Here is a 26,250-nt window from a genome sequence, read left to right as displayed (position 1 = left end):
AAGTATGTGTATGTGACTTCACCTTAGTCAGTCTAACATATTCCGACTTCACATCTGTTGTAAGAGATGGAGAAAACTGTCTTGCATCTCTCCGTAAGCAGTATGTGCAGCATAAGATGACCGAGAGTAAATGTTTGCTTCTCACCACTTCTCTCCTTTCCACCTCCGCCCAGCGGGAGATCCCGGGTAGAGGACGAGAGAGGATCAGGGTTGTTCTCTCAATCCACAGACTCTGTTGAAACACGCAGAACAGAGAACAGAGGTTAGTCTACTATGAACCATCTACGAACACAATCTGGTAAATAAATGAGTGTAACAGGTAACTAATAAAAGACTGGGAAACCTCAAAACTGTGTTTTAGTGTAGCATGTAGGTTAGTTCAGTGGAGAGTAAAAGTCCTGGTTTGATTTCAAATTTAGGTTACCGTGTCAGAGAAAACTACAGTAGATTATGATGACTGGTCCAGGTCTCTAGAGCACTGTTGTCTGTACTTGGACTAGATACAAGTGGGTGAGTAAAGTAAGAACCAAAACGCTTGCAAAAAAGTAGGGCTAAAATGATTAACCGATTAGATGATGAACAGAAAATGAATCACCAACAATTGTGCTCATCTGTGAATCTGCAAATGTTGCTGTCTTTCTGTTTCATATTATTGTAAATTGAATATCACTAGGTTTTTGAACAGTTGCCTGGACCAAAACAACATTTTTTCAAAATTATATTTGATGGAGATTTACTTATATATTTCCATTTTTTTCCACATTTGTCTCTGAATGTATACACTGGTCTGTCCTACATGTGTATTTATTATGTGGAATTATCATTTTTATATAGTTAAATGTGCATAATTACATGCCCGGGGACAACAGCTTGAAATTGCCATTGTGATATATCTGGTGCACATTTATTGCACACTGTCCCTGTTTTAAAACCAATAAATAGCATGAAATTATTTGAAGACATTTCCATGGGCTCTGGAAAATGCTGAAGGGTAATCTTCACTATTTTCTGACAAAAATGATTGATGAATTAATAAGTAATAAAAGTAGTAATTAGTTGTAGCCCTAACTACAATATAAAAGGATATAGTAGTAAAAGCAGTTTTTAAGACTGAGAAACTCCTTCCATTTGATGGTCATTTCCTTGATGCTAATGCAGTTTTCTGTTTCTGGCTCATGTCGTCATGATTTTGGAAACTTTTTCTCTTGCTACATTACATCATTCTGCAGTGTTTATGACTAATGCACCTGTGGTTCAGACAGGGACTGCTGTAAGTTACAATTGCAAAGGCTGCTACACAAGAGAGATATATCTGTGTGAGTACCTAATTTCACAAGTTTTAGGTTTTTAACAAAGCAACTTGCTACCCACAGAAAGAAAATCATGTATGTCATCATAAAGTAAGACAGCCCTGTAACTTTAACTCAGAAGATGTATCTGTGACATGACTCAAAAAATTATGAGATAAATATGTGGTATACACACAGTATATATATATATATCTGTCTTTGGTCCGTTGGTTCCACCATAAAGGATTTTTTGGGGGACATTTTTCTATCCAAATCAAGGCTCTAAGGACAGAGGGATGTTACACGCTGTATTATATAGTATGTATATGGGTTTTCTGATATGTGTATATATATATATATATATATATATATATATATATATATATATATATATATATATATATACACATAATCATCCATTGTCCATAACCAACATCCATAACCTTGCTCCTCCATATCTATCAGAACTCCTACACATTGCCGTCCCCTCCCGCTCCCTCAGATCTTCCTCCTCCATCCACCTCACTGTCCCCCATGCTCGACTTATTCAGCCGCTCTGCTCCCCAGCTCTGGAACTCACTCCCACCCGACCTCCGCAATATCAACTCTCTCCCCCTGTTCAAAACTAGACTAAAAACCCATCTGTTCCAGCTCGCTTATCTGTAAATACACTGTTCCTGTTTTGTTTTGTTTTGTTTTTGTTTGTTTTCTTTTTTGTTTTATTTGTTTTGTTATAACTACTTACACTTTTCTGTTCCCTGTATCTGTCTTTTATTGTCTGTAAAGCGTCCTTGAGTGTTAGAAAGGCGCTGTTAAATAAAATGTATTATTATTATTATTACATATATAGTATAGTATGTATAGCCTATATAAATAAAATGTGCTTGGGATGTTTTTGCTAGAGGCCTCTGCATCAATCTAACTGCAGTTTTGAGTTTGATCCATTTCATGTTTTTAACTAGCGTAGCATGTAAATTTAGTAAAAAGAAAACTGAGGCAAAAATGGAATGAGAGTGGCACTGCTGGCTCACCGTACCCTGAACTCATTTTCGCGGTCCTTGGGCCCCTTGTGAAAAGGCCTGTCATAGTGGAAGCGGCTGACATTGTTTATGCGGTAGAAGCTCTTGATCCTCTCGGGCACACGCTCCAGCTGAGGCACATCAGAGATGTCTGACACTGGAGTCACCGCATAGATCTGCAAGTCTAGAAGCCAAGTGTCAAGGAAGTGACTGACAGGCAGACAGACATACATGCATATTCAAAGAGGGAGGGATATTCAAGGGAAATGCTTACAGAGAGTGTTTTTGCTCTCACTGTCTGACTCTGGAAATCAACCCCAACATTGCATACAGTGTTCTTCTTTTATCCGGGATATCCTTCAGCACATTAATAAGCAATACATAGTGCAAGCTGTAATGTTGAAACAATTAGTTGCTTAATAGATCTAAAGGAAATAAATTGTCAACCATTCTAATAATTGATCAATAGTTCAAGTCTTTTATCAAACAAACATACTACGTATTTACTGGTTTCACCTTCTCAAATGTAAGGATTTGCTTTGATATCATTAGACATTTAAAGTTTTTAAGTTTTAGACTGTTGGTCACTGGTGAGACAAACAATGTTGTCTTACCGACAGTTTTAACAGTCTTGATACAAAAAATAAATGACACATTAACTGATATTGAAAACAACACTTTTAACCCTATAAGCTGTGTGGGATACACTGAGCGTCGCTTTGCAGGATGGTGTCGTCAGGTTGGTTGGGATGCTGCATGGCGATGGCTTGTGGAAATTCCCCCAGCATCCTTTGCTGGAAGTCCTCAAGTCGTTCATAGTCATAACCCCGACAGACAAACTCCTTGTTCTGCAGAAAAGGAAAAAAACAACAGCCGGTGGTTTAATTCAACACCAACAGTGGCATGCTGATGAGAAACTGCTGGATTTTGTTTTAGTACTAGTACTGGTAGTACTAGCTGTTTTAGTATCAGCTGTACTGCTTTAGTTGTTTTAATACATATTGTGGACAAAACAACAAAAGAAGGCACAGTTGGATTTCTAATGCAGTTCTGCTGAATAATTTAACACTTCTCATGCTGCCTTAAAGGTGAAATGTTGGGTGACTTCTTGTTCACGTTCAAAGTATTTAAAAAAAAAAAACTAAATAAACAAGACTAGCTTGCCCCTTCCTTCTCCTCATCCCTCCTTCTAGTATAGCTGTAAACATGAACAGAAACATAACTGTGTCAGGACAGATAAAGATGAGACTAGATTTTGTAGGTCTTACCCTGAGGAAGAAAGGAAACTTCCTGCCATAGAAGCCCATTCTGAAGAACTCCGGCTCAATCCTCTGCTGCTCAATTATGTTGTCATAGTACGCTGCCTCCATTTTCTGTCACAGAATAATAAACATGAAAGAGTCATGATGAATAATGATTTAATCCCACATATTACTGAATCCTCTGCATGTCCTGATGAGTGTGGCTGTGCACAGGTAATTAGAACATTATGCTTGTGCTATGTGTACTTCACAGCACATCAGAGAACGACAATCACAGCATCACAGAGGAAGCTTGTTTGATAATAACAGGAAGCACGCAAGACTTGACTTACCCGTATCCAGCTGAGGCTCTGATAATCATATAAAGTCTCGTACTGGAAAGCCAACTCCCGGCAGAGAGAGATTCCATATTCCCAGCACTGTAAAATCAGATATAACTGAGATGAATGGCAGATATCAATAAAGCTTAATTTACCCTTAACAAAAACGATTATTATTATCGTTAAAATAACTGTGTGAGATTAGGAATCTTTGGAGTACTAGGAGAAAGTATACAAAAATAAAGTTGTTATACAGAAAAATCAGTGAGACAGCTGACGGATTAATACAGCAACATGAAATGAAACCGACAAAAACACCTTCATCTGCGTCTACAGGAGTCTGGTTTGCCTGTATGTCTATAAGTCCAAAGGTCGGCGCTAAAAGTAGAAATATCATATTTGGAATTCAATAAAGCTTCAAAATGTGTGTGATAACTGAAAAGTTGTATGTGATCATCTCATTGTGCATTTCTGTTTACTTCAAATTCTACAGTAACAATAAATAAAAACAACACTTAATTTTCTTTCAGACTTGTACTTTATGTTTTGTGGAGATGGTTTTATGAAAAGTTATTGTCTAATTTTAACTCCTTTAGTAGAAAAAAAAGTATGTTTACCTAGGGGAACTGGGAGCTGTCACATTAAAACTACACTTTTCTACTGTTTATAGAATTTTATATCAATTAAATTGACTACATATACAATATATAGTATGTTATAATCCCTTTTAAGTTTTCAAAATAAAATGTCTTGCATTTTAATGTTAATGTAACTTCTTGAGTATGCAGGGAAAAAGGAAATGGCACGCTGTGTAGTACGTAGTTGTTGTTTTTTTAAAGTCCAACTTCTACCTAACCATTAATTCACTGTGGTCTATTTTTACTGGATGAATTTTAACATCCGTAACAGCAGAAAGTGATTCCACAACTAACACAGGCTACCTTCTTCTTTTCTATTAGAGCAGCAATAAAAACTAGAGATGACAAAGAGTTAATAAAGGAGGCCACTTTTATTTCCTCCTCAGCTGCTCCCAGAGTCCAGAGGGCATTGTCCTCTCCAAAGCACAGAGACCAGTCAACTAATTTCATTTTGTGGATGAATGCCAGCGAGGGAGGAGTGATTCGGGGAAGCAAATCACATTTTAACAGACATCTGACCCTTCCTGAATAGCACTGTTGATATAGGAAAAGGTTGCATAATTGTATTTATATTATATACTATTCAGTTTGCTTTTGTACAGAAAACTATTTCATGATATATATGCCAAGGCAATGACCATTATATGATGTTGTTTTGATAATCCGCAGTTGTGTTTATGCTTTAAACGCGGTAGAAAGGATGTTGCTTTAGTTAATAAAAAAACTGTGGTTATTCAAGTGAAGTTTTTGGGTACTTACTATTCTTATTTCACAACATTTATCTTGCTGTAAATAATAATATTTTACATTGAAAACATATGGTCAGCTTGTCAAATATAATGCACTGTTAAATATTTAACTACCCAGCAGTATATAAAGTAGTTAAAATTAACTCCACGGTCACAAGCTACATTAAATGCTACTTACATAAATGTATAACCTTGTTAGTAATAATCAAAATATAATATATGTATAATAATATTACAATCTTGGTAGCTAGTGTTTTGCACAATAAGTTTTTTTTTTTCTTATATTTATTACAGTATACATTTTTTTTACCAATACTGCTTTACCTTTACAGAAATAACTTAACTACTTAGTAGTATTTTAACACTGTGGTATTGATACTTGTACTTAAGTAAAGGATCGCAGTACTTCTCCATCACCACTGTATAATCTAGTCTAAGCACAAGTAGGTTTTGATGTAAAACATGATAACAAAAAAAATGAAAACTTAAGATTATAAGAAACACTGCAAGATTCTATCTCCCTCAGAATGTTAATGAGGGTCAAACATAATTATGTTTGGGAACAGCTGCACTGCAGATGAGAAAAAACAGCCACTTGAACACTGTAAAAAAAAAAAAAAATGTTTAAGAAAGCTATGAAACTAGAACACTACAGCAAGTTGATTTAGTTTCTGATATGCCTTAACCAGCACAAACCTACCAATACTGCTCCATCACTGTAAAGTTAACTTAGCCTTGCCTCCATTTCACTAAGTGAGCTGTTGCTGCAGCCAAAGGCCTGAAATACTGGCTTGAAAGTCAGTCAAAACAGGAGCGAGAGATAAAGCTGTGAAAATGTACTTGCCTTGCCCTTGTTGAAGTAGTGGAGGATCTTACGACTCAGGTTCTCCTTACGTTGCCATTCACTCTGACAGGGATAGTGGAGGAAATCCCTGAGGGGCCGGTCCTCCCACTGCAGCAACTCCCAGTACAACAGCAAGGTAAATGCTGCCTCTGTTGTCGAGGGGGTACAGGTCAAAGGTCTTCAGAAAAAAAGTGTATTATCTGCTATCTAGCAAAGCTACAGATGTTGAACAGTCTGCTCAGTCTGGCCTCAGTGATGATATCTTTTTGGGTTCAGGTTTTTATGAACAGATGGTGAATGGCACAAAGCGGCTCAAAGCACAATTAGCATGGTGAGTATGTTTCGACATATTGGTGGCCAGAGGAGCAAAAGGCACCTGCACAGTTGAAATCCTATCAACTGCTCTCAGTTGCTTTGCCACAATGCTCAAATTAAAATCAGGATTCTGAAAATTTTTGGTACGTTACGGTAAATACAGTTTGACAGTACTGATTTACATATCTTGTTTTGAGAAATTTGTCTTCACTCTACTATTAAATATGTATTTTGAGTTTTACAATATAGTTACTGTACATATAAGGTCCTTTACTGTGAATTCTGGACATACCAGAGAGTTAACAACAAATTAATAAAATAGACTATGGTGTTTGTATGGCATGAGTTTATTCAGTCAGCTGTAAATGATATTTCATTTTGTTGTTGGGTGACTGCAAACAAGTCTCAATGAGATATGACATGTAGAAACGCAATATTAGTTATATCTGTCATATTGAAATAGTTCCTTAGACATTCTACTGTCTTGGCTTTAAATTGTAATAAAAGAAATTATAAACTAGAGGTGAAAAGATCAGTTGATTAATCGATTGACGGAAAAAAATCTTCTCAATTGTGAAGATTTGCTTCTTTGTCTTATGAGATAATAAATTAAATATCGCTTTTGAGTGTTACTTGGTAAAACTTTCATTTTAGATCAATCAAAAAGTTATTTGTTTCTGGTCTAAAATAAACAGTACAACATGAATTGATTGAATTCACAGTATAAAACCAAAGACAAAATATGCTTTTACTCTGTTGAATTCATAGTTTTCTTAAGTGTTATTGATGAATAAGGTTTGTTTAATCAGTCACTTTTGGCTACATTTACATGCACACAATGAAGCCACCACTGCCAAAAATATGAGTATATCAATAACACTTGCCATTTACACAAATACATATACTGACAACTTCCCCAAATGTTCTGATTACATGATTGAGAATGGCATTTCCCGAACTAAATAAAATAAAAGGGCAATAATGCTAATTATCTACAGAGGACCGTTTTCTGAAAAAAGGTATCCAGGCCTGGAACTCTCACCTTTAAAGCCCCTGCAAAATCCCATTTTTTCAGTTACTCTTGCTAGTTAAAACTCGATTCAGGTTTAAGGTGGGTGGAGGTATGCTGGGAAGTATGGGAGGTCATCAGGTTCTGTGTGCTAATAAGAATCATAAAGATTAATGATCGAGTTGTCCCTATAAACTGCAGGAGCTAGCAGGCTCTAAACAACAGTCCACAAAGTTATACAGCATTTTATCTTGTATCTCTGTCACTGTCCTTGTACTACAGCCAAGCATCATTCCACCTTCTCTGCTTCTGCTGCTTGTATTAGTTTGCCACGCAGTTATAAAACAAGAAATAAAACGATCGGTATTTCCGGAATGTATAGTTAAACCCACCCCCTCTCCTTAAACTGGCTGGAAATTGTGGAACCACACATTGAGAAGTTGTATAATCAGCTAAAACAAGTGAAATGGCCTGTGTGAGTGGGCCATCAGTATGCAGGGCCTCAAACCCAAAATTATATAGCCATGATTCTGCTTCTCCAGGTGCCTCTATTGGTAAAATCCAATGAAAAGCTAGAGACAGCACATGCAGAGCAACAGAGCAAATCAAAGAAAAAAACCTGTGTTCACCAAATAGAAATGCTACTTTACCCAGAACACAAGCTCCGCCATTAATCATGCACCATCACAAAAAATGGCCCCGTAATCTCCCTTACCTGTGTAGTCCTCTGCATGGAGATGCAGGTCACACAGCTTATGGATGTAACGGATGTACATGTCCTCCTTGTTGACCTCTGATTTGTAGAAGTTCTGGGTTTGAATGAAAAATAATGGTTAAAATCTTGTGTGTAGAATTATTTATTCATCCCCAACATGTTTCTAAAATCAAAAAAACACTGTCATGGATGTCTCACCATGAGGTTGACAGAACCACCAATTTTCTTGTTCTCCATCTCATCTCCTTTCATGCAGTCCCTAAAAATGAAACGTACATATTCTCAATTTCATGATCCCATTAGAGTTATAATGTGCAACTTAATCTCAGCATACCTGTAATCCAGTAATCGCTCGACAAGTCTTGTGACTGATGTGACAAATGAGATCCCCGTCTCTCTCCAGGTCTCCTGCTCTATCTTCTCCAGCAGGCTGCAGAGAAAATAAGATGCTCTTACTAAAGATCAGTCAAGCACAGGAAGTGGATGGCTATAAATCACTATGACTCTTGGTCTTAGCAGAGGGCTTTATACCTCACCTTGGATAAGGACCAAACAGCTGGGTCCTGCGGTGTGACAGTCAAACAACACAGAGCAGAACGTTAGAGGGAAATACTTTGAGAGCAGCATCTTTTTGAATATAACTCCACAGGCTCACTCAACACAGGTTGGATGCTTACAAAAGGCTGAAGAGCTCTCTGTGATTATCATCGCCTTTCCCATCTGACACCATGCTGTCCAGCTTATCCATCAGCTCTGCTTCCACCTACACACACACACACACACACACACACACACATCGACACAGACACACACAGACATATACACACAAGATGTGGGTATGTTATGTGACAAACAACGTACCATGGCACACAATCTGTACTTCAGAAAGAAAATTATGTCATAATGACCTGTTTGAAATTGCCGTTTTTCCTCTGCTCCCAGTCCATCATGTCATGGAAAATTGGAATCATAATATTTCGAACCTCGGTCTGAGGCACCAGTGTGACGCCAAGGAAGGGACCCATCATTCCTGGGATGAAGTGGGGCTTGTTGTCACCTGGATTACAAAGATATGTAGGAGCCATTGTTCTTGTTAATTTTTTTTTTTTTGAAAAATCTAGATGAAGTTGGTTCACTGTGATACTGTATGGGTGTGTCGAGTCAGGCTGTCTGACGCACCTAATTTTTGCCACATGCTGAAGAGCTCATAAGCCATCATCACTCTCATATCTCCATGCCTACAAAGAAATGAGCGGACATTGAGGTATAATATTGCATATTTTAATAATTAACATGTGTTGGAGAGAATGCACACAATGAATCTACGGCAGTTTCTTACTTGTCCAGGACTTTCTTTCTCTTCGCCGGGCCGAGAGCCTCCAGCTGCAGGCTAGGCTGGTTGATGTACAGAACAGTGAGGCTGAAAAAGGAGTTCCACACCTAACACACAATAGACAAAAAAAAAAGTGAATAAATGCTATGTTGAATCATTACACTACCTTCAGAAATTGAATTATGGAAAAGCATCACATAGTTTGTGGCTTCATAGTATAGTGAGTTTGCTAATTGCTAGCCTCCTGTTTTTAGACACACCTTGAAATCAAAATCTGCCTCTGAGAAGTTCTTGTGCAGCGCCGGAGACAGGAACTGTGTTGTCACTACGATGATACTGCAGAAAGCAAAATTACACTGTCAGCTTACAAAACAAGGTAGATGCCAAAAACAGATGAAAAAAATTGCAACACAAGCGTCACCTTCAGAGCAGGATTATCTGAAGAGAGTCTGATCTAATGGTTGGCTGTATTCCCTTACCTTCTCTGGGACAAAGAAGACTGCATGACAGAAATGGAAAAGAAGACTCACTGACTAGTTAGAAGCCTCATGACGCTCCAGTCTCGGGGGAAGATAGTCAGTTTCATCAGATTGCGGAACACGCAGAAGATCTTCAACAGGAACTCCTGCAAAAGGAATATATTTAAAAAGTGTATGCAGTCAAGGTATGCAGTAAGTAGGCTGCAGCAAAATGCTGTGATCAAGGGCAGTTATATAAGAGTTTCCCACCTTCAGCTCCTCTTTGCTATGGAAGTTGTTGAGTAGATGGTGAAAGTGGATCTCTGTCATCTGCCGGAGAAGAGAGAGAAGGCAGGAAACATATTCCCCCTGCACAAAAAGAAAATGACAGATATGGGCACACATATTCAAAAAGGTTAATCAACTCAAACCATTAACTAAAATTCCACTTGTTTTTATTGCACGTTCAAGAGGCACATATGAGTGGCAGCTTACCGTTATCTCAGCAGTGCACTGGGGACAGCGTTGTCCTCTGGACGTCTCAACAGAGTGAGACTTGCTCATGATGGACAGCAGAGTCTGCAGCAGCACATCCAGAAGGCTTTCCACCATCATCTCCACTTCCTCCTGAACAGAAGACTCCTGAGACACACAGAGATGCAAACATGCTACTTAATGCTTTAGTGTTTGTGCTAAAATGCTGCAGCTGCATTACCATGATACAATTACAATTTCAAAAGGAAATAGGATTTTTGTGTTGTCTTTACTAATTCAATTTAAATTTTTTGTAATCACATGTAATTTTAAGTCATATATGTTGAGTGTGCGTATGGTGCAATTTACTGTACCATGGAGCTGGTCTTAATTATGGAAAAGATGCTGCCAAGGATCCCAGAACAGATGAGCAGCTCCCTCTGCTGGCGCAGATGCAGGTGGATGTGATGCAGAACCACCGGCAACAGAATACTACGAGACTCTGAGGGAACAGAAGCGGAAAAAAAAGGAGACAGAGTGAGGATGAGACTGAAAAGCACTGTATGCACATTGGGCTTACATATGTGGTTTGCATAACATTCATGTTTGTCTCACCAGGGAAGAAGAAGAGGCGGCTCTCAACTGTACGAGCAATGGACTGCAGTTTGACTACATCCATAGACTGGCCAATGTCCACAGTACTGGGCATGCTCCCTAGGGTGCCCCTGACGTATTCGGCTACCTCCTGAACGGTGAACATCTGCAGCAGCTCATCAAAGATATCAGGGAAACTGTTCAACAGTGCCGCCTGGGGGGGTGGACAAAGGAAGAAGGAATATGAAGTGTGCATATAAAATAACATGTTTCAAAGAAGCGACACTTACATGAATAAAAACATCACAAACATTACCACGTTTAACAAATATTGTTCTTTCTGAGTGACATTGACACAAAACAAGACAACCCAAACTTCAACCTGCTGTTTATTTTCTTAAAAGGAGCAGCAAGATCTTAATAGAGGAAGATAATTTATTTCTTATCACAGACTGCATAGCAGTTATTTAAGAATACATCATCCTGGACACAAAGCTTCTGCTGCATTGTGGAACTAACACAGGGGGGCGCTGTGACTTACTGGGATGGATGAGAGCCCCAGGCATGACCACAGACAGGCATGCAGCTGATCACACCCCTAAACTGTCCCAGAGCAAGACAGGGATAGGGCAACAGTGGGGTGCGAGATTGAAGCATCGGTCACAAAATGCACAGAATGAAAAGTGAAATAAGTAAAAACTAATGAAACGAGAAACAAGTTAACAAACAAAAATGAATCAATTAATCGTGAATGCAAACTAAGAGGATGAATAAAAGAGATAATAAAAAAAAGTATAACCAAAGATAAAATGAGACTGCCAGGCAGGTGACACATTGCACGTCACAGTTAGACAGTGCAATGTGCTGTGTGAACTCTCTGACCTGCGTGAACACCAGGTTCTCTGAGCTGCGGCTGTCCAGACTCAGGACAAAGCGGATGGACTGGAAGAGCTCTTGGATGCTGGCTCTGAACTGCTCCTCCTCCATCCCGCAGGTGGCTCTCGAGTACAGGATACGAGACTGGACGATGAACTTGAACAGGTACTCCAGAGCCTGAGGGGGGAGTCGGCGGGAAGCAAACAGAGACACACAGTCAGCAAAGATACACATCATTTCATACTATAAATTCCCTCACAATGAAAAAACACTAAGCACTAAATGGGTTTGTGGTTGATCTTCCAGAGAAAATCAATACATAAAACAAATGTTTCCAATTTTCAGGTCTCTTAAGAAAACACCTCTTCACATGATCTCATCGAGAAAAGGAAATTCAAAGACCCTGTGGAAATGTCTCACTCTGCACATTTTAATATCTGCAGAGATTTTATATAACTCCCTTTCTCTCAGCAGGAAAGTCACTTACTGAGGCCGTATATGGCGTCACATTACTCCTATTTCTGACTAATTAATCCCAGTAAAAGGATCCAGGACAGACCAGAAGGAAGTATGTGTGTGATACTTTACCCTCATGGCTTCCTGGATGTGGTCCTGTCGGACGACCTCAGCTGAGCGGTCCATGTACCACTTCAGACATCGAATCAGCTCTCTGCAGTAAATCATGGATTGAAATTGTGAGATTCAATATCACGTGTGAATTCATATTATAAATCTAAATATATATATATACGTATAAATAAATCTAAATTCAGATTATTTGTATGTGCTTTGTTGTCATACTTGTATGCCAAAGCTCCAGCAAAGTGGTTTTGGATGTAGGAGTCCATGACAGGTCTGAAGTGGTAGAAACGGCTGTCCCTGAGCAGGTTAATGATGAACACCTAAACACATACGTAGATGTTATGCTTATTTTCTCTGCTTACAGGCAAAATTAATCATATAATAGAGCATAGTTGTGCTCCTTTAATTTTCCTACCAGTGACTGGAAAACCAGCGGCCCGTATTTATCAGTGTTGTCATCTAAAAGACAGAAGAGCGTATCCAGGACATCTCGTAAGAACTGTGAGGAGAAAAAGCAACAACACTTTAAACTTCACATTAAAGGCTTTGCTGTTAACCAAAATAGAAACAAAGGATAGCCCCTTTATCCAAAAACATGGCAATAACACCTTTTTTAATTCTGAAATAATTATGACAGATAAACTGAAAATGTCTTTTCTTAAGAGAAGCATATAAAATAATTTCAAAAATATACATAGTGCTGTGACAGTGACCTTGACAATCTCCTCTCCACTAATCTGACGTAATCGACCGAGGATGTCCAACACCCTGTCTGGATGGGCCTTCCAGTTCAGAAGAGCCAGAAGGTCCACTAGAAAGGGAAATTAAATCAAATTGACTTTAATCAATTCATCAAATTAAATGGGAAGTGAAAACATATAAATAAGAGCATGTAACGTGTTCGATTACCATTTTGTGTGAGTTTGGTGGAGCAGAGTATCGTTGAGACCCAGAAGGTTTCTTTGGGGCTTCTCTGGAAGGGCAAGTTGGCCGGCAGGTTGGGGCAGCTGTTGAAGTCCTCTTTACAGCAGGGCAGACTCAGGTACAGGCCCTGGTTACTGAAGGTAGCATTTTCATCACACTAGAGGACAGATAACAGAGGGAAAGAAAAGATGCATTGAGTTTTGGAGACATCTTGAAATGAAAACAAGATGACGTACCCTTTTAGCACACTATGCATATTGCTTTGAATTGCTTTCTAGCTACACAGCATACTAATTTTGCTTGCTAATGTGTTGTGCTCCTACGCAAAACTTTCAGTCTGATCTATACAATTTAGCATGTAAACAAACAGGTTACATCAATTGTTTTATTAATGCCATAAGTCATAATTATGAGACAACTCTCTAGCTGCTATGATCATTGTGTAATGTGTAAATGTTTTACTGAAGGAGAGGAAACAAAACGGATGGTGCATTAAATTACATGTTGTCAGAGCAGACTATGACCCAGGGTCCGCTGCTGCGGAAATACAATAAAGACACACAGAGAGATGCCAGCTGCCGACCCTCAGCACAGGACTCCCCACCAACACAGAAACACAGCTGGGCCATGCAATCAACTTTTAATGTAAAAGCTTAAGACACCTAAGGTCAAAGTTAAAAAGACACAAACAATAAAGACAAAACACCTTACATCTAAAATGTGTGTGTTGAACCTGCACATACCTTGTACACATATAGCTCATGGCTTTCATCGGACAGTGTGGTCCCGTCTTCTCTCATCAGAGGAGTGAAAGCAAAACCAAACAGTTTTTTCTCTCCTTTGTCTTTAGCTGAAAGGAAGCACATCATAATACCATGCATCATCATATTGTATCTACACAAGCCACGCTTGTATAACTCAGAGCGTGATCCAATCTGTCCTAATAAAGTTGGGCGCTGAGGGATGACTGCCACTGGACTGCATTAGTGACTCACTGGAGCAGTGTCTGAACTCAAGGCGTAGGTGGGATCCTCTGAACCGATCTATGGGAATGGGAAGCTTGACCATCTCACTCCAGCGAGGGCTGTTGTTGTGGTAAAGGACAAAAGAGCGATATTCACTTGTGTTGGGCTCCCCGCTGCCCAAACTGATGCAGTCCTGAGAAGAAAAGGAGCATGGTGGATTATTTTTAGTAAAATATACTGATACTGATGTATCAAATGAATGTGCGGATGTATGGGAGGAAGGTTACATTCGTCATGGCTTATAGATGGATGATATGGAACGCAAAAACTCATGTACACATGTGTCATACTTTGAGGGTGTCCCCGTCGGCATAAAGCACATAGAGTGTGACTTCGATGTTCTTCTGGACGCTCTTGCCTCCCCTCTCAAACTCCCCCCGCTCCAGGGTCAGGTACAGGTCATTGCGTATGTCACCTAAGACAATAACACAGGGGGAAATTACAGTTAATGGGGAAACTCTACCAAAATATCAAAGGCTGTTTGACAGGTCTTGGGGCAACACATTAAAACGTTTTATAAAGCCCTTTGCTGTTCCCTCTGGAGTTCCTCAAGTGATTTTAAAAATAAAATGTATGATACAAAGAGTAATGATTGTTGTTTGTTCATATTCGAGGTGTTCTGTCAACAGATTTATTGACATTTTTATAGATTTTTACAATATCGCAAGTGACTAGCTGGGATGAACTGGTAGGAAGGCTATTTCCCCCGTATCTGTATCCAGCTCTCCTATTATATCAATAGTGTAAAGAAAGAAGTGAGGTTAACCTGTGGCCCGATCCTCATCTCTGCTTGAGGCTAGGGGTTCAAGGCTACAATAGCATAACACACCTGAATCTCGGATCCAATCTCCAAACTGTCAGCAGTCAAGTTGGGTAATTATGGGTAATGTAGGCATAAGGTTTTGACAAGAAGAAGAATGCGTGGAATAAAAAAAGACAATATCTCTGGCTCTGCTGCATTGATTGACCTTTTTTGTGCTGTGATGATAATGTTATAGGAGTGTTATGCTAAATCAGCAGAGCACTCTTTTAAGCTTGACACACTAGCTAGGACGTCAGCTAGAGACAACGGGACAAAGACATCTCAGAAAGTCCCGGACTATGATAACAAACATGTCTCCTGCCTTGGCGATGTTAATAAGTTATAATGTACATGTCAACCTCTGTTCCACAGACGAACTGCAAGTGGTCAACATAAATTAAGACTAAGCTGTGCACCACAGACCACATGCCATTGTTCTTGTCAATGAGAAATGACCCCGCTGAGTTGTATTACACTGTAGCTCATGACTGCCTCAGCACCTTTTTTGAGGTCAGTGTTTAATGCAATAAATATCAGGGGCAACAATGGAGGAAGATATTGCAGTTATATATAAAATCAGATTATAGTTATTTATATCCAAGTCATTTCCTTGGGGACGGATGAGTCACAAGAGTTGATATTGGGAGGTATTTCAAGCTAACTGGAGCTGGAGAAGAGCTGGAGAGGAGCTGGAGAGTAGAGGATCATACATTCTCAGTAGACACAAAGCAGAAAAATGTTATCTGATGAAATATACCGAAATAAACACACTCCTCTCCCTTTCTCTCCTTTTCTCTCCCTCTCTCTTTGAAGACCTCTGCTCTTTTTAAATTTCTCAGTACCTGACCTAAATGCCGATCTCAGGCAAATAGGGAGTGACAAATCTGAGATCTTCCTAAATACCAATGGTGTAGTTACAGTAGTAGTAAATGAAAATCGTGCATTCAAAATCGTAGTTGTTTATACTGCTGCAACAACAAGTAAAAAGCATTTTACCAATGTAGCAAGTTCTAACAACTTTACACACTAGGTAGTTTAGTGTTCCCAATCTCGGTGTTGGGTTCCCTCAAAGGGGTCACAAGATAAATTTGAGGGGTCATGAGATGATTAATGAGGTACAAGAGATGAAAAAACAAGGTTGGCTTTTGTGAGACTACTCTCTAATTTTAGCTGTTTTTGTAAAATACTGGATTAATTCACCTCGTTGGGCCTCATACATATATTTAAATTAACCATCTGGGAAGGTAGGAGGGAAAATGTCTTGTTGGGGGAACTTTAACAACTCATAGACATCAGAGTTGTAACAAGAGTCCACTAGTATTGTACAAATGTACACATTTTTTTTAAGCTTAGTCAAAGTGCTCAATGTAACTGAAAAATAACTAGTAGCTGTCATACAAATCTAGTGCAGAAAAAGTACAATGTTTTCCTCTGAAGTGTAGAAACATAAATTTGTATCAATTAGACATACTTAAGTACAAATCCTTCAAAATTGTGCTTCAGTACACTTGAGTACATTTACTTGAATGACTATTTCCTCAAGACCACAGTCCATTCTGCATTCTTCTACATCTTTCTAACACCAGTTCTGTTTTCGTCTATTCCATTTAAACTCCCATCCTTGCTTTTCTTACATCCTTCATGCCCAATCCCTGTCCTCCTTCATCTGCCTCGCCTGTACCCTGATCTGTGACCCTACCCTCTTTTCATTTCTCCAAGCCATCTGGCCTTGAGTCTCCAACTCCCTGAACCTCTCTGTCCACATTATTGCCCACTGCTCTTTGCCTCCTTACCTGGCAGGATGACATCTGGGAAACCCAGTTTGCGTGTGAGTGCCAGGGCCCTGTTGAACACAGCCTGGTTCTCCCGTCTGATCTGCTCCAGCTCACCCCGCAGCAGCTGCAGGGAAATGATGAGGCCTGGGGGCAGGAAAGGAGGGGAGGGTTGAGTTTTTGAGTGTGTGTGTGCATGTGCGTGTGCGCATGCATGTAAATAGGGGGAAAGGGCAAATGTAATGGTGTGGGGTTGTGGGAGGAAAGTCAAATTAAAGAAAAGAAAGGGATGAGATGAATAAGAAGGGAGTTGGGAGGGGTATTTAAAGGACATTAGTCAGAATGTGGGGGAGGAGAAGACAGACACAAGAGTGGATGGAGAGACGTGATCAGAGCCAGGGACAACAGCGGGAGAGAAGAGAAAGAGTGTAGTGGAATTACGCATAGAAGCAAGGAAAGATAAGGCACAAATCTAGTGACAGATTTTTGTGGGGCATGAGTCATATATCAAACTGTGAGATGCTCATAAAAAAGAGAAATAATAGTGAATTAGGAGAGTTCACGCTTACAGTAAGGCCATTTTGAAAAATTCACACAGTAAGATTGTATAATAAAGACACAAAGTGAGTTGCATTATCTTTTCATAGCTGCTAACCAAATGGCGAGCTGCTTTGTTTTCTCCTTCAGGTGGTTAGTGACAGTTAGGAGTGGGTGGTATTTTGTGAAGCAATTTTGATTGACATTCAAAGATATCAGGGCATACTTTCTATTCTTTTGTTGTAAAAAACATTTTTCGATAAATTAATTGGAGGGGTATTAAAAGAATAGTTTGACGTTTTGGAAAATATGCTTCTTTACTTTCTGAGCAGAAACGCGTAGTTGATTAATTGGTCCGTTGATCAATAATAAGCAAACAATTATGATTCATCATCATTTCACAAAGTCATTTTTTAAACAAAAATACAGCTCTGAAATTCCCTTCTTCCAGGTTCCAGGTTGACAAATGAACATTTTGCTGGTTTTCGTGGTCTTCTTCTTTGGTGTAAAACTGAACACTGATGGGCTTTGGACAGATCAGGAAAAACAAGAACACTGAAGAAGTCACTAAGGGCTCTGGGAACTATTAGTACGATTAATCAAGAAAATAAGCTGCAGCCATATTTATTTTTAGATGACAATTTTGATGCCACTCTCTTTTTTGTCCTTTGAATGTGAAGCTACTGCCAGAAGTCAATTAACTTAGCTAAGGCCAATTTCTATTTCTTGGCCAGGAGCAGGAGTCACTGCTTACGTCAAAAAATCCTCCGCTCACATAATCTTCTGTAAAACCACAAAGTTTAGCCTTGTACACTTCTGTTTGTGTACGGAACAAAAAAAAGATATAATTAATATGTTTTAGATGTACTGGTAGGCATATGTAATTTAAACATTTGGACAGAGCCAGGCAAGCTGTTTCTAAACTTTGTGCTAAGCTAACTGACTACTGCCTTTAGCATCTTTTTTGCTATACCGACTATGAGAGCAGAATCAGTCTTTTCACCTCTGAAAGAAAAGCAAAAATGTCAAATGTGGAACTATTTATTTTTGAAAAGAAACAAGGTGCTTCAGATGCCTGTTAATCGAATACTTAATTTACAAAACTAGCACCAATGACCTGAGGTGTTTAGGGATAGTTAGCTCAGTATGGTATACATGATCATATGAACCCTACACTATTCACACACAAAAGAAAATGCACTTGGTCTGAGGGATAATGTTAATCATTTCAGTTGTATTGATTTGATATAGTCGTTAATAGCAACGTGTCTTTAGAAACATACATTTCCTGTCCAGTTTTCTCAGAATAATCAACAGACCTTGCAGGGCACAATTGTCTTTGGAACTAGTTTCTATGAAGGAACTAGTTCCCTTTAAAAACTGTAGACAGCATGTTCACCAAGACAGTGTGTCTAGGGAAAAAGGTGCAGATCTATAATCCTGGGGAGACCAAACAGATAACAGACCAGTAGAGACATTATATTTACCATAGTTGGTGCTGGGAGCGGAGTACTTTGTGTTGGACTTGCGAATTATGTTCTCCTGTATCTGGTACCACTCGTTCTCATTGTTACATCTGGAGAGAAAGACAGTTGGGTAGGGCTGTTAACAACGCACCCATTAGTGGGTCCAGATGGAGGGGTCGGGACTGTGTGCATGGGAACTACATGAACAGCATGTGTCCCAGAGCCGATTTACTCCTGGAGAAAAGGTAGCAGCAGGGGGAGGTGCTATCAAGCAGCACATTAGCCCAAATGCACAGCTCACTAAGCAAACCTGACAGCCAGCTCTCTACCAGCCTTTTTCATTACTGTGGGCCTGTAGGCCCCTGGGATGGCATGGGGAAATGCACAGACTGGAGCGTTACAGGAGCCGACAGTTTGGAGGCAGCTCAGCACTGAATCACTGCTTGCTTTTTAAAGGGAAGAGCTCCTCGCCTCAGCAGAGCAATACATACAACAGGATGGCAAAGTGTATGAATGACCTCTGACCCGGAGTGGTTGCTGAGGAGGACAGTGCCCACACAAGGAGACATTCTAGCTGTTGACTGACAAGAGAAAATGCTGAGCTTGGTGTTTTTTATTCTTCTTTGTCCTCTAACTTTGCTCAATTATCTAAGTGTCATCTCTCTCTGTCTCTTCCCCTCTCCCTCTCTGTGTCTCCCTCGTTCACTGGGTTGGCCGGCATACAGGAGTGGCTCTCTGTGGCGAAGCCTAACAGAAGCAGCCAGATTCACAACACGCCAAGTGCCCTATCGCCAAGGTCCCGGGGTGACCAGCTATTGATTTTTCAGAGGACACATCATTATCATTCTGGTCAAAACACACCAGCCATCAACACTGAAGCACTACGTTGTCATGCATGCCCAACATTTGCAGAACATTCATACATTCACACCTCACTGAATAAACTATTCAACTCTAACAGAAGTCATGCAACTATTGAGCAATTACACTGACGGCTGGATACAGATTGTATTCTGTTTCACACTTCAAATGCAAGCAAATTCTTTTTTTTTTTGCTACTGCATTCATAATCAAGTAGAAGAGCTTGACATTCATACTCACGTGTAAACTTTGAGCACAAAGTCCTTCTCCTCTTTGAGGTCTGTGATGGTGTGGAAAACATCACTCATGGCGAGTACCGCGCAGCCATAAGGTCTTCTGTACTGCACATGAGGTGGGCCTTTCTTTGAGTCGTTCAGCAGCATACGACCTGGAAACAAAAAGGAGAGGGACGCGCTAAGAATGAGCACTAAAATCAAAAACCTCTGACATTAAAGACTGCACTTTATTTACCAGTTCTTATGACATGTGCAACAATGTACAGGTCTCTCTTCAAGTCTTTACTGCTCAGGTCCTAAAGTAAAATGGGATTAAAAAAAAAGTTCCTTTAAGTGTTGAAATACAGAGTATTTATATGTATGTCTAGAAGGAAAACATGTTACCGTGAAGAGGGCACACAGACGATCAACCTTCTCTGGATTCTTTGGGCCTCCATTTTTGTTCAGTTTTACCATGAACTTCTCACTGCAAAAGAAGCGAGTTCACAGTTTGAGAGTGTCTGACAACCACAGAATGCCTCAGTCAATCTGCTGGACAGAGATAGTGTGTAAATGTGGTAGTAATGATAGTGTGTATTTGTGTGTGTGTGTATGTTCTGTTTTTCTTGCTCTTGCATCGTGGGATCATTCGGGGCTATTGTGTGTACCTGATCTGTTTGGCCTCGCGAGTGTCATACAGAAAAAAGAAGACGTCTGCATCCTCGCTGATGCTGTTGTAAGTAAAGCTCTTCAGATTAATGAAGAGGTGGTGCGACACAGGGACACGGCAACCGTCACCATGGCGCTGTCTCGTGCTATCACTCTGGGAACAAAGAAGAAAGTGATTGCTAACAAAACAGGTCCTTCCTGCGAGAGAGGCAAAGTCCCTGCCACTCTGTATAGATAGCTTATTTAACAGATCACTGGGGGTACTGTAAGGGGTGAATAATTACTTGATATGTGCTCTACAGTGTATTCCATCCTGTCACATGTACATGCTATTTACAGTTGACTCAGTAAACATGCAGGTTACAAGAAATGATGAATGAATGATAGAAAAATGTATCACTGGTGGGTCTGTATTTGTTGTTAGGGGATGCAGGGAGGGTGCATTCCTGTGAAGTAAACGTTTCTATGTATATGCCTAGAGTTGAAAATTAAAGCAACCGCCAGCAGCCGGTTAGCTTAGCTTAGCACAAAGGCTTGGAAACAGGAAGAAGAAGCTATCTTTACTTTAGTAAACTCCGAGTAACACAATTCACATGCCAGCACCTCTAAAGTTCAGTAACTAATGTCTGATCTTGTTTGTCTAAACCGTAACAAACTAAAGTGTACAAACGACACATTGTTTTACAAGAGGCTTATTAGCTCTATAATTAGAGCTTTACGCCGAAGACACACCAATCAGCTGCGAAGTGCAGTCAGCGGCGAGCTGCAATGCAATGTCTAAAGAAAGCTGCAGCCATTTTATTTTGCGGTAAAATGCAGCCAAACTAAGGTAAGGTATAGTTTAGTCTTGCTTTGTCAGACCCTCCTCCAAAGCGCGCTTAAGGAGAGTCTGGGACTTCACATAGCATTCAGGGATGGGAGGAAAACATTGCATTTCTTTAAACCAATCAGAATCGTCATGACCGGTGCTAAACTCCGCTCAGAGCCGCTGGAAAATAGTTGTCTGAGAGAAAACTCAGATTGGACAGCTAATCTAGCTAGCTGTCTCAATTTACCCTGCAGAGATCTGAGGAGCAGTTAACAGCAGTCCTCATTAATCCACAGAATTTAAGATTCCAACACAAAGAAAGCGGGAGGAAACGGAAAATGCATACATCCGGTGGAATTTCCTGCAGCACCGGAGCAATCCCGGAAGTGGAATGCAAAGGATACATTGAAGGGATAGTTTAACTTTTTGCAGCATATTGTGGCCAGATAATACCTGCAGCCAATCAGTAAACAGATTCCTATGACATGTTGACCTATGTTACAAAGAATTTCTTCCCGCATGAAACACATGAACACGCCTCCCAGCCTAAGAAAAATGTAATTATTGAGGCAACCATCACTTCGCCACTGCTTGGTGGGATTTCAATGTTATATTGTTGGCACACATCTTGGGGCATATGTGGTCCCAGTGGGAATCAACGCTCACACTCTGGCAGCATTGGTGTAAGGTTCTTGAGGAGCATGGCAGTGACGCAATGTCATTTTTAACCCTACAAGCTCGTATTAAGTCCTCAGTGCAATTAGAGAAATTCCTATCACCAAGTCTAAATGGGATAGTGTCAGAGCCAGAGTGCCCTGACTTTACAACACTCATTTGGTGCAGCGTGTGCAGGGAGAAATATGAAATGAGAGATGAAGAGACTGGCAAAGTATGAAAGATTCTGGTGATTTTGTAAATGAAATGCTTTAAATTACCATACCTGGTTTGTGCTTTGCTGACCACAGTGTCTGCTGGATATATGCTAAAAAAAGAGTGAAGTTCAAAGGAAAGATATCAGATCAGTCAGTCCATTCTTTACTCTCCCACACTGCATTGAACTTATTTACCTTATAGCAGCTTCAGACACACTACCTGAGCGATGCTTTGGTCGATGCTTCAAATATGACAAAATTTCACCTAAGCACATTGCCAAGCGGCTATACTACTGTGGCGCTAAAAGAAGCCCACATGAGGCAAAACGTGAGAGTGTGGGAGAGGAAAGGACAGAGCCAGAATCGCCCACACACACCTCTCTGGTTAGCAGCCTAAAAGAACTCCTCTACTCCTCTACCTGAAGAGGTGCCAAGGCCTTGTGCCCTGCCAAAAACAAGCTCACTTTCATCGACAGATTCAGGCTGCTTTTTGGCAAGGAAAAGCTACGCTGTTGTTTCTGGACAAGGCATTTAGTGCACAAACATTCTGTGCGCAAAGCTGAAAAACATAGCATTGGGATAATTGGAGGCTGCAGGGCAGTTGGAGAGTGTTTTGATCAGCATATGGAGATTCAACTTCTGACCAGAAAGGATCTCCCTCCTAACAGTATCCAGCAGTATAACAGTTGATTTCATAACATCTGTGCTGTAATCACATATTTCTAAAATTGGATCTGCTTCAGTAAGTCTCCTGTGTGTGTACATTTGAAAGCTCCATGTAACTGAAGCCCAAATACATTTAAATATTTACTTATAGAAACATGCCTCTAGTTTCTTTGTTCGATTAAAGGAACCAAACTTTTTAAAAATAATAATAAAAAATGTATTTGTATGTATTTTTCCGCAGCTTCACCTGGGAATGTCACTTTGCATTATGTCTGCATTACTAGCTGGCAATCATGCTTGTGAGAGTCACGTGATGCAAGAAAAGGAACACAATATGGCGGTCGGATAAGCGTAAAGAACAGTTTGCATAAGGCAGCTCCAACAGCTGAATTCCACTCTCTTGTGAGTCACCTTCTTATGGATGATTTGATAATCGGTACATTCACACTTCCCTACACATCCAACAACACAGTCTTATATGCAAAAACAGGCTGTGCAATGCAAAGATTCACAAAAAGTCCATAGTGGGTAAACACAGCATCTTTGAGTCATTGCAGTAGATAGCAATAGCATTTTTATCCTTCAAATAATACTGTATCGTATTCAATAATTAATGAGTTGAATTTGTACAGCATGCACTGGTTACAAAAATACTCCCACCCAACATACCAGTTTGTGTAGCTCTGATACGCTGATCTGGTCTGGATCCACCATTTCAAACTCTTTTCTGGGAACAAGGTCTAAGCCAAGGTGTCTGGTGAGAAACGGGGTTAGGGGTGTATGACAAGGAAGAAAAAACAGTAGTGAAGAAAGGAATATTTTTTAAATACAACGAGGTTCTAAGTCAAACAATGTCGCATTTCAACTTTTAGTGGAAGTGAATCAAATGTTGCGCTTGTGCATAACATCTTGGTGTTCTTTTTCACCTCACAAGATGATAAGAGACGTGTCTCAATCAACTTTGTAATTTATCCAAATCTTTGTAAACATGCTGTTTTACATTTACCTGAGAACTGTTCTAATAATAGTTTTTCTGTTACATGCTACATTGTACTTTACACCCTTTTCAGATGAAAAAAAACACACTTTTTACTTTTATCTGACATCTATAGTTATATATATATATATATATATATACACACACATTTATAGTTAGTTATGTCATAAGAATGGGAAATATGTTTATTCGCTTTCTGCTAGAGAGTTAGATGAGAAGATTGATACCGCCCACAGTAAATATTAAGACAGTTTGCTTAGCAAAAAAACTGGAAACAGGATGAAACAGCTAACCTGGCTCTGTCTGAAAATAACAAAATGTGTCTACCAGCACCTCTAAAGCTCACTAATTTGCACATTATATCTTGCTTGTGTAATCCATACAAACAACTGCTGTTTTACTGGGGGGTTTATATGCTAGACTATCTCTTAGCTAAGCACAGTCCCTTCCTTGAGACTTGCTGGTTGCCTGGCAACTGCTCAGGGCCAAGATATAAAGAGTAATAGGCGTATTTCCCAAAATTTCCCAAAAGGTTTTACATACAAAACACAGGATAACTTTATCAAACATCATTCATTTAGTAACAACACATCAGTATTTAAAGTTTTTGAATGTACCTGCAACATTAAAAACTGTTGTTAATGCATTGTTTAAATAATCAATGATATAATGTATATTATGTACATCACTAAAAGGAGCCATCCTGCATAATGAGTATATGTATTATTATCATAATTAGGCCTACCATTAGATGTGTTTTAAAGGTGACAAATGTTGGATTTTCATGTTAAAATAATAAGTTAAACGTATTGCAGAGAAATCCCCGTGAGCAAAAACACTCAGATTTCCAACTGTTCTGAACGCTCCGGTTTTAATTGTTTTTTTCTACTGTCGGCTATCTGTTACGTAACGCTTGGCCAGCCTTCTATGATTGGTCATCTGATCCAGGTAGGAACAACTACTACTTTTTTTTTTTTTTTAAACTAAAGCTGCGGTGTAACATTATTCCATGTAGCTACATGCTAACAGTTGTAACTAGGAAACTACTAGACCTGTTGGGTCCTTGTAAATTCTGGAGTGTGGTCTAGACCTACTCTATCTGTAAAGTGTCTTTAGATAACTCTGGTTATGAATTGACACTATAAATAAAATTGAATTGAATTGAATTAACTAGTGCTGTCAGTTAAACGCGTTATTAACGACGTAAATGCAAACCCATTTTCAACGGCCTCAATTTTTTATCGCTAGATTAACGTTCTTATTGGCCTAACAAACTTTGTAGTTCTTTTCACATGCTTTTGCAACAACTGGTAACATTAGAAAAACTACAACACCACACCGGATCTAGCTAGACCGGAAACAAAACAACAGGCACGCCACACACACTTGTTTGGGCTTGCGAGCCAGCCAAAGACTAGTAACATTACGTTTTGAGTGGACGGCGAGCGCCAGACGCCGAAATGGACGCCAATAAGATTCTGAAAGGAAAGTTTACTTTCTAAAAGTGACCAAATGGTTTTATTGACAAGACCAAAGTGATCTGTGTGTTTTGTCGTTGTGAAGTGAGCTATCATCGTAGCACGTCCAGTCTGAAATATCACTTGATGGCCAAGCACACAGCTGATGCCAATTCTCCGCCCCTTGGTCAAAGTATTTTGTTCACCCTTTTTCTAATTGATGGTCAGTGTTACACTGTGTGAGAGATTATTAGCTCCAAGTGTGAATGACTGCTCCAAGTGAGAATGTTACGCGTGAAATTGAACACTACAGTAGGCTTTATGCCAATGTTGTTTAAAAAAAAAAAAAAAGGATTTGCACAAAGCGAGCTGATCCACTTTTCGATAAGAGCATTAAAATGAGAAAAAATAATGTGACAAAAAGAAATCAAGGGACATTTAGATATAAATGTGCGATTAATTGTGATTAATTGCGAGTTAATTATGACATTCATGAAATTAATCATGATTAAATGTTTTAATTGTTTGACAGCACTAGTTGTAACAGATGTAATTTTGGCTGTCAATGTTGTTAAAGAGATAGGCGCTACAGGAGCAGCAGCAATGGACAGTATGAGAAAGATAAAGTGTGTTTTTAACATTACAGCATGTAAATGCTATATAATACCTCACGCGACCTTGATTTGAAAAACAATCAGTTGT

At 39.5% G+C, this 26,250-nt stretch overlaps 1 protein-coding gene across 6 annotated transcripts in view; it reads right to left on the bottom strand.

The window, feature by feature from the left end:
- The window catches only part of dock3 (dedicator of cytokinesis 3), a 48,024-nt gene that overhangs the window by 6,275 nt on the left and 15,499 nt on the right, over nt 1-26,250 (bottom strand). For 3 of the 6 annotated variants that reach the window (XM_032521873.1, XM_032521874.1, XM_032521872.1), the window contains exons 7-44: nt 23,764-23,848; nt 22,497-22,538; nt 20,748-20,902; nt 20,485-20,566; nt 20,336-20,396; nt 20,105-20,252; nt 19,025-19,113; nt 17,022-17,147; nt 14,717-14,841; nt 14,397-14,559; nt 14,145-14,251; nt 13,387-13,558; nt 13,191-13,288; nt 12,893-12,976; nt 12,697-12,797; nt 12,484-12,565; nt 11,902-12,072; nt 11,561-11,617; nt 11,041-11,233; nt 10,800-10,927; nt 10,447-10,593; nt 10,222-10,320; nt 10,024-10,118; nt 9,754-9,829; nt 9,500-9,600; nt 9,340-9,398; nt 9,069-9,217; nt 8,838-8,923; nt 8,697-8,723; nt 8,495-8,590; nt 8,359-8,419; nt 8,161-8,254; nt 6,122-6,270; nt 3,903-3,989; nt 3,577-3,681; nt 3,015-3,156; nt 2,326-2,492; nt 146-232 (exon numbers count right to left, since the gene is read on the bottom strand). In XM_032521873.1, the coding sequence (XP_032377764.1) occupies nt 146-232; nt 2,326-2,492; nt 3,015-3,156; nt 3,577-3,681; nt 3,903-3,989; nt 6,122-6,270; nt 8,161-8,254; nt 8,359-8,419; nt 8,495-8,590; nt 8,697-8,723; nt 8,838-8,923; nt 9,069-9,217; nt 9,340-9,398; nt 9,500-9,600; nt 9,754-9,829; nt 10,024-10,118; nt 10,222-10,320; nt 10,447-10,593; nt 10,800-10,927; nt 11,041-11,233; nt 11,561-11,617; nt 11,902-12,072; nt 12,484-12,565; nt 12,697-12,797; nt 12,893-12,976; nt 13,191-13,288; nt 13,387-13,558; nt 14,145-14,251; nt 14,397-14,559; nt 14,717-14,841; nt 17,022-17,147; nt 19,025-19,113; nt 20,105-20,252; nt 20,336-20,396; nt 20,485-20,566; nt 20,748-20,902; nt 22,497-22,538; nt 23,764-23,848 (4,096 nt within the window). The remainder of the gene's footprint in view (nt 1-145; nt 233-2,325; nt 2,493-3,014; nt 3,157-3,576; nt 3,682-3,902; nt 3,990-6,121; nt 6,271-8,160; nt 8,255-8,358; nt 8,420-8,494; nt 8,591-8,696; nt 8,724-8,837; nt 8,924-9,068; nt 9,218-9,339; nt 9,399-9,499; nt 9,601-9,753; nt 9,830-10,023; nt 10,119-10,221; nt 10,321-10,446; nt 10,594-10,799; nt 10,928-11,040; nt 11,234-11,560; nt 11,618-11,901; nt 12,073-12,483; nt 12,566-12,696; nt 12,798-12,892; nt 12,977-13,190; nt 13,289-13,386; nt 13,559-14,144; nt 14,252-14,396; nt 14,560-14,716; nt 14,842-17,021; nt 17,148-19,024; nt 19,114-20,104; nt 20,253-20,335; nt 20,397-20,484; nt 20,567-20,747; nt 20,903-22,496; nt 22,539-23,763; nt 23,849-26,250) is intronic. The other 3 variants (XM_032521878.1, XM_032521876.1, XM_032521875.1) reach the window with 2 other exon arrangements.

The sequence above is a fragment of the Etheostoma spectabile genome, chromosome 7 (assembly GCF_008692095.1).
Source record: "Etheostoma spectabile isolate EspeVRDwgs_2016 chromosome 7, UIUC_Espe_1.0, whole genome shotgun sequence".
Taxonomy (NCBI): domain Eukaryota; kingdom Metazoa; phylum Chordata; class Actinopteri; order Perciformes; family Percidae; genus Etheostoma; species Etheostoma spectabile.
This window is presented reverse-complemented; position numbering and strand designations above follow the sequence as displayed.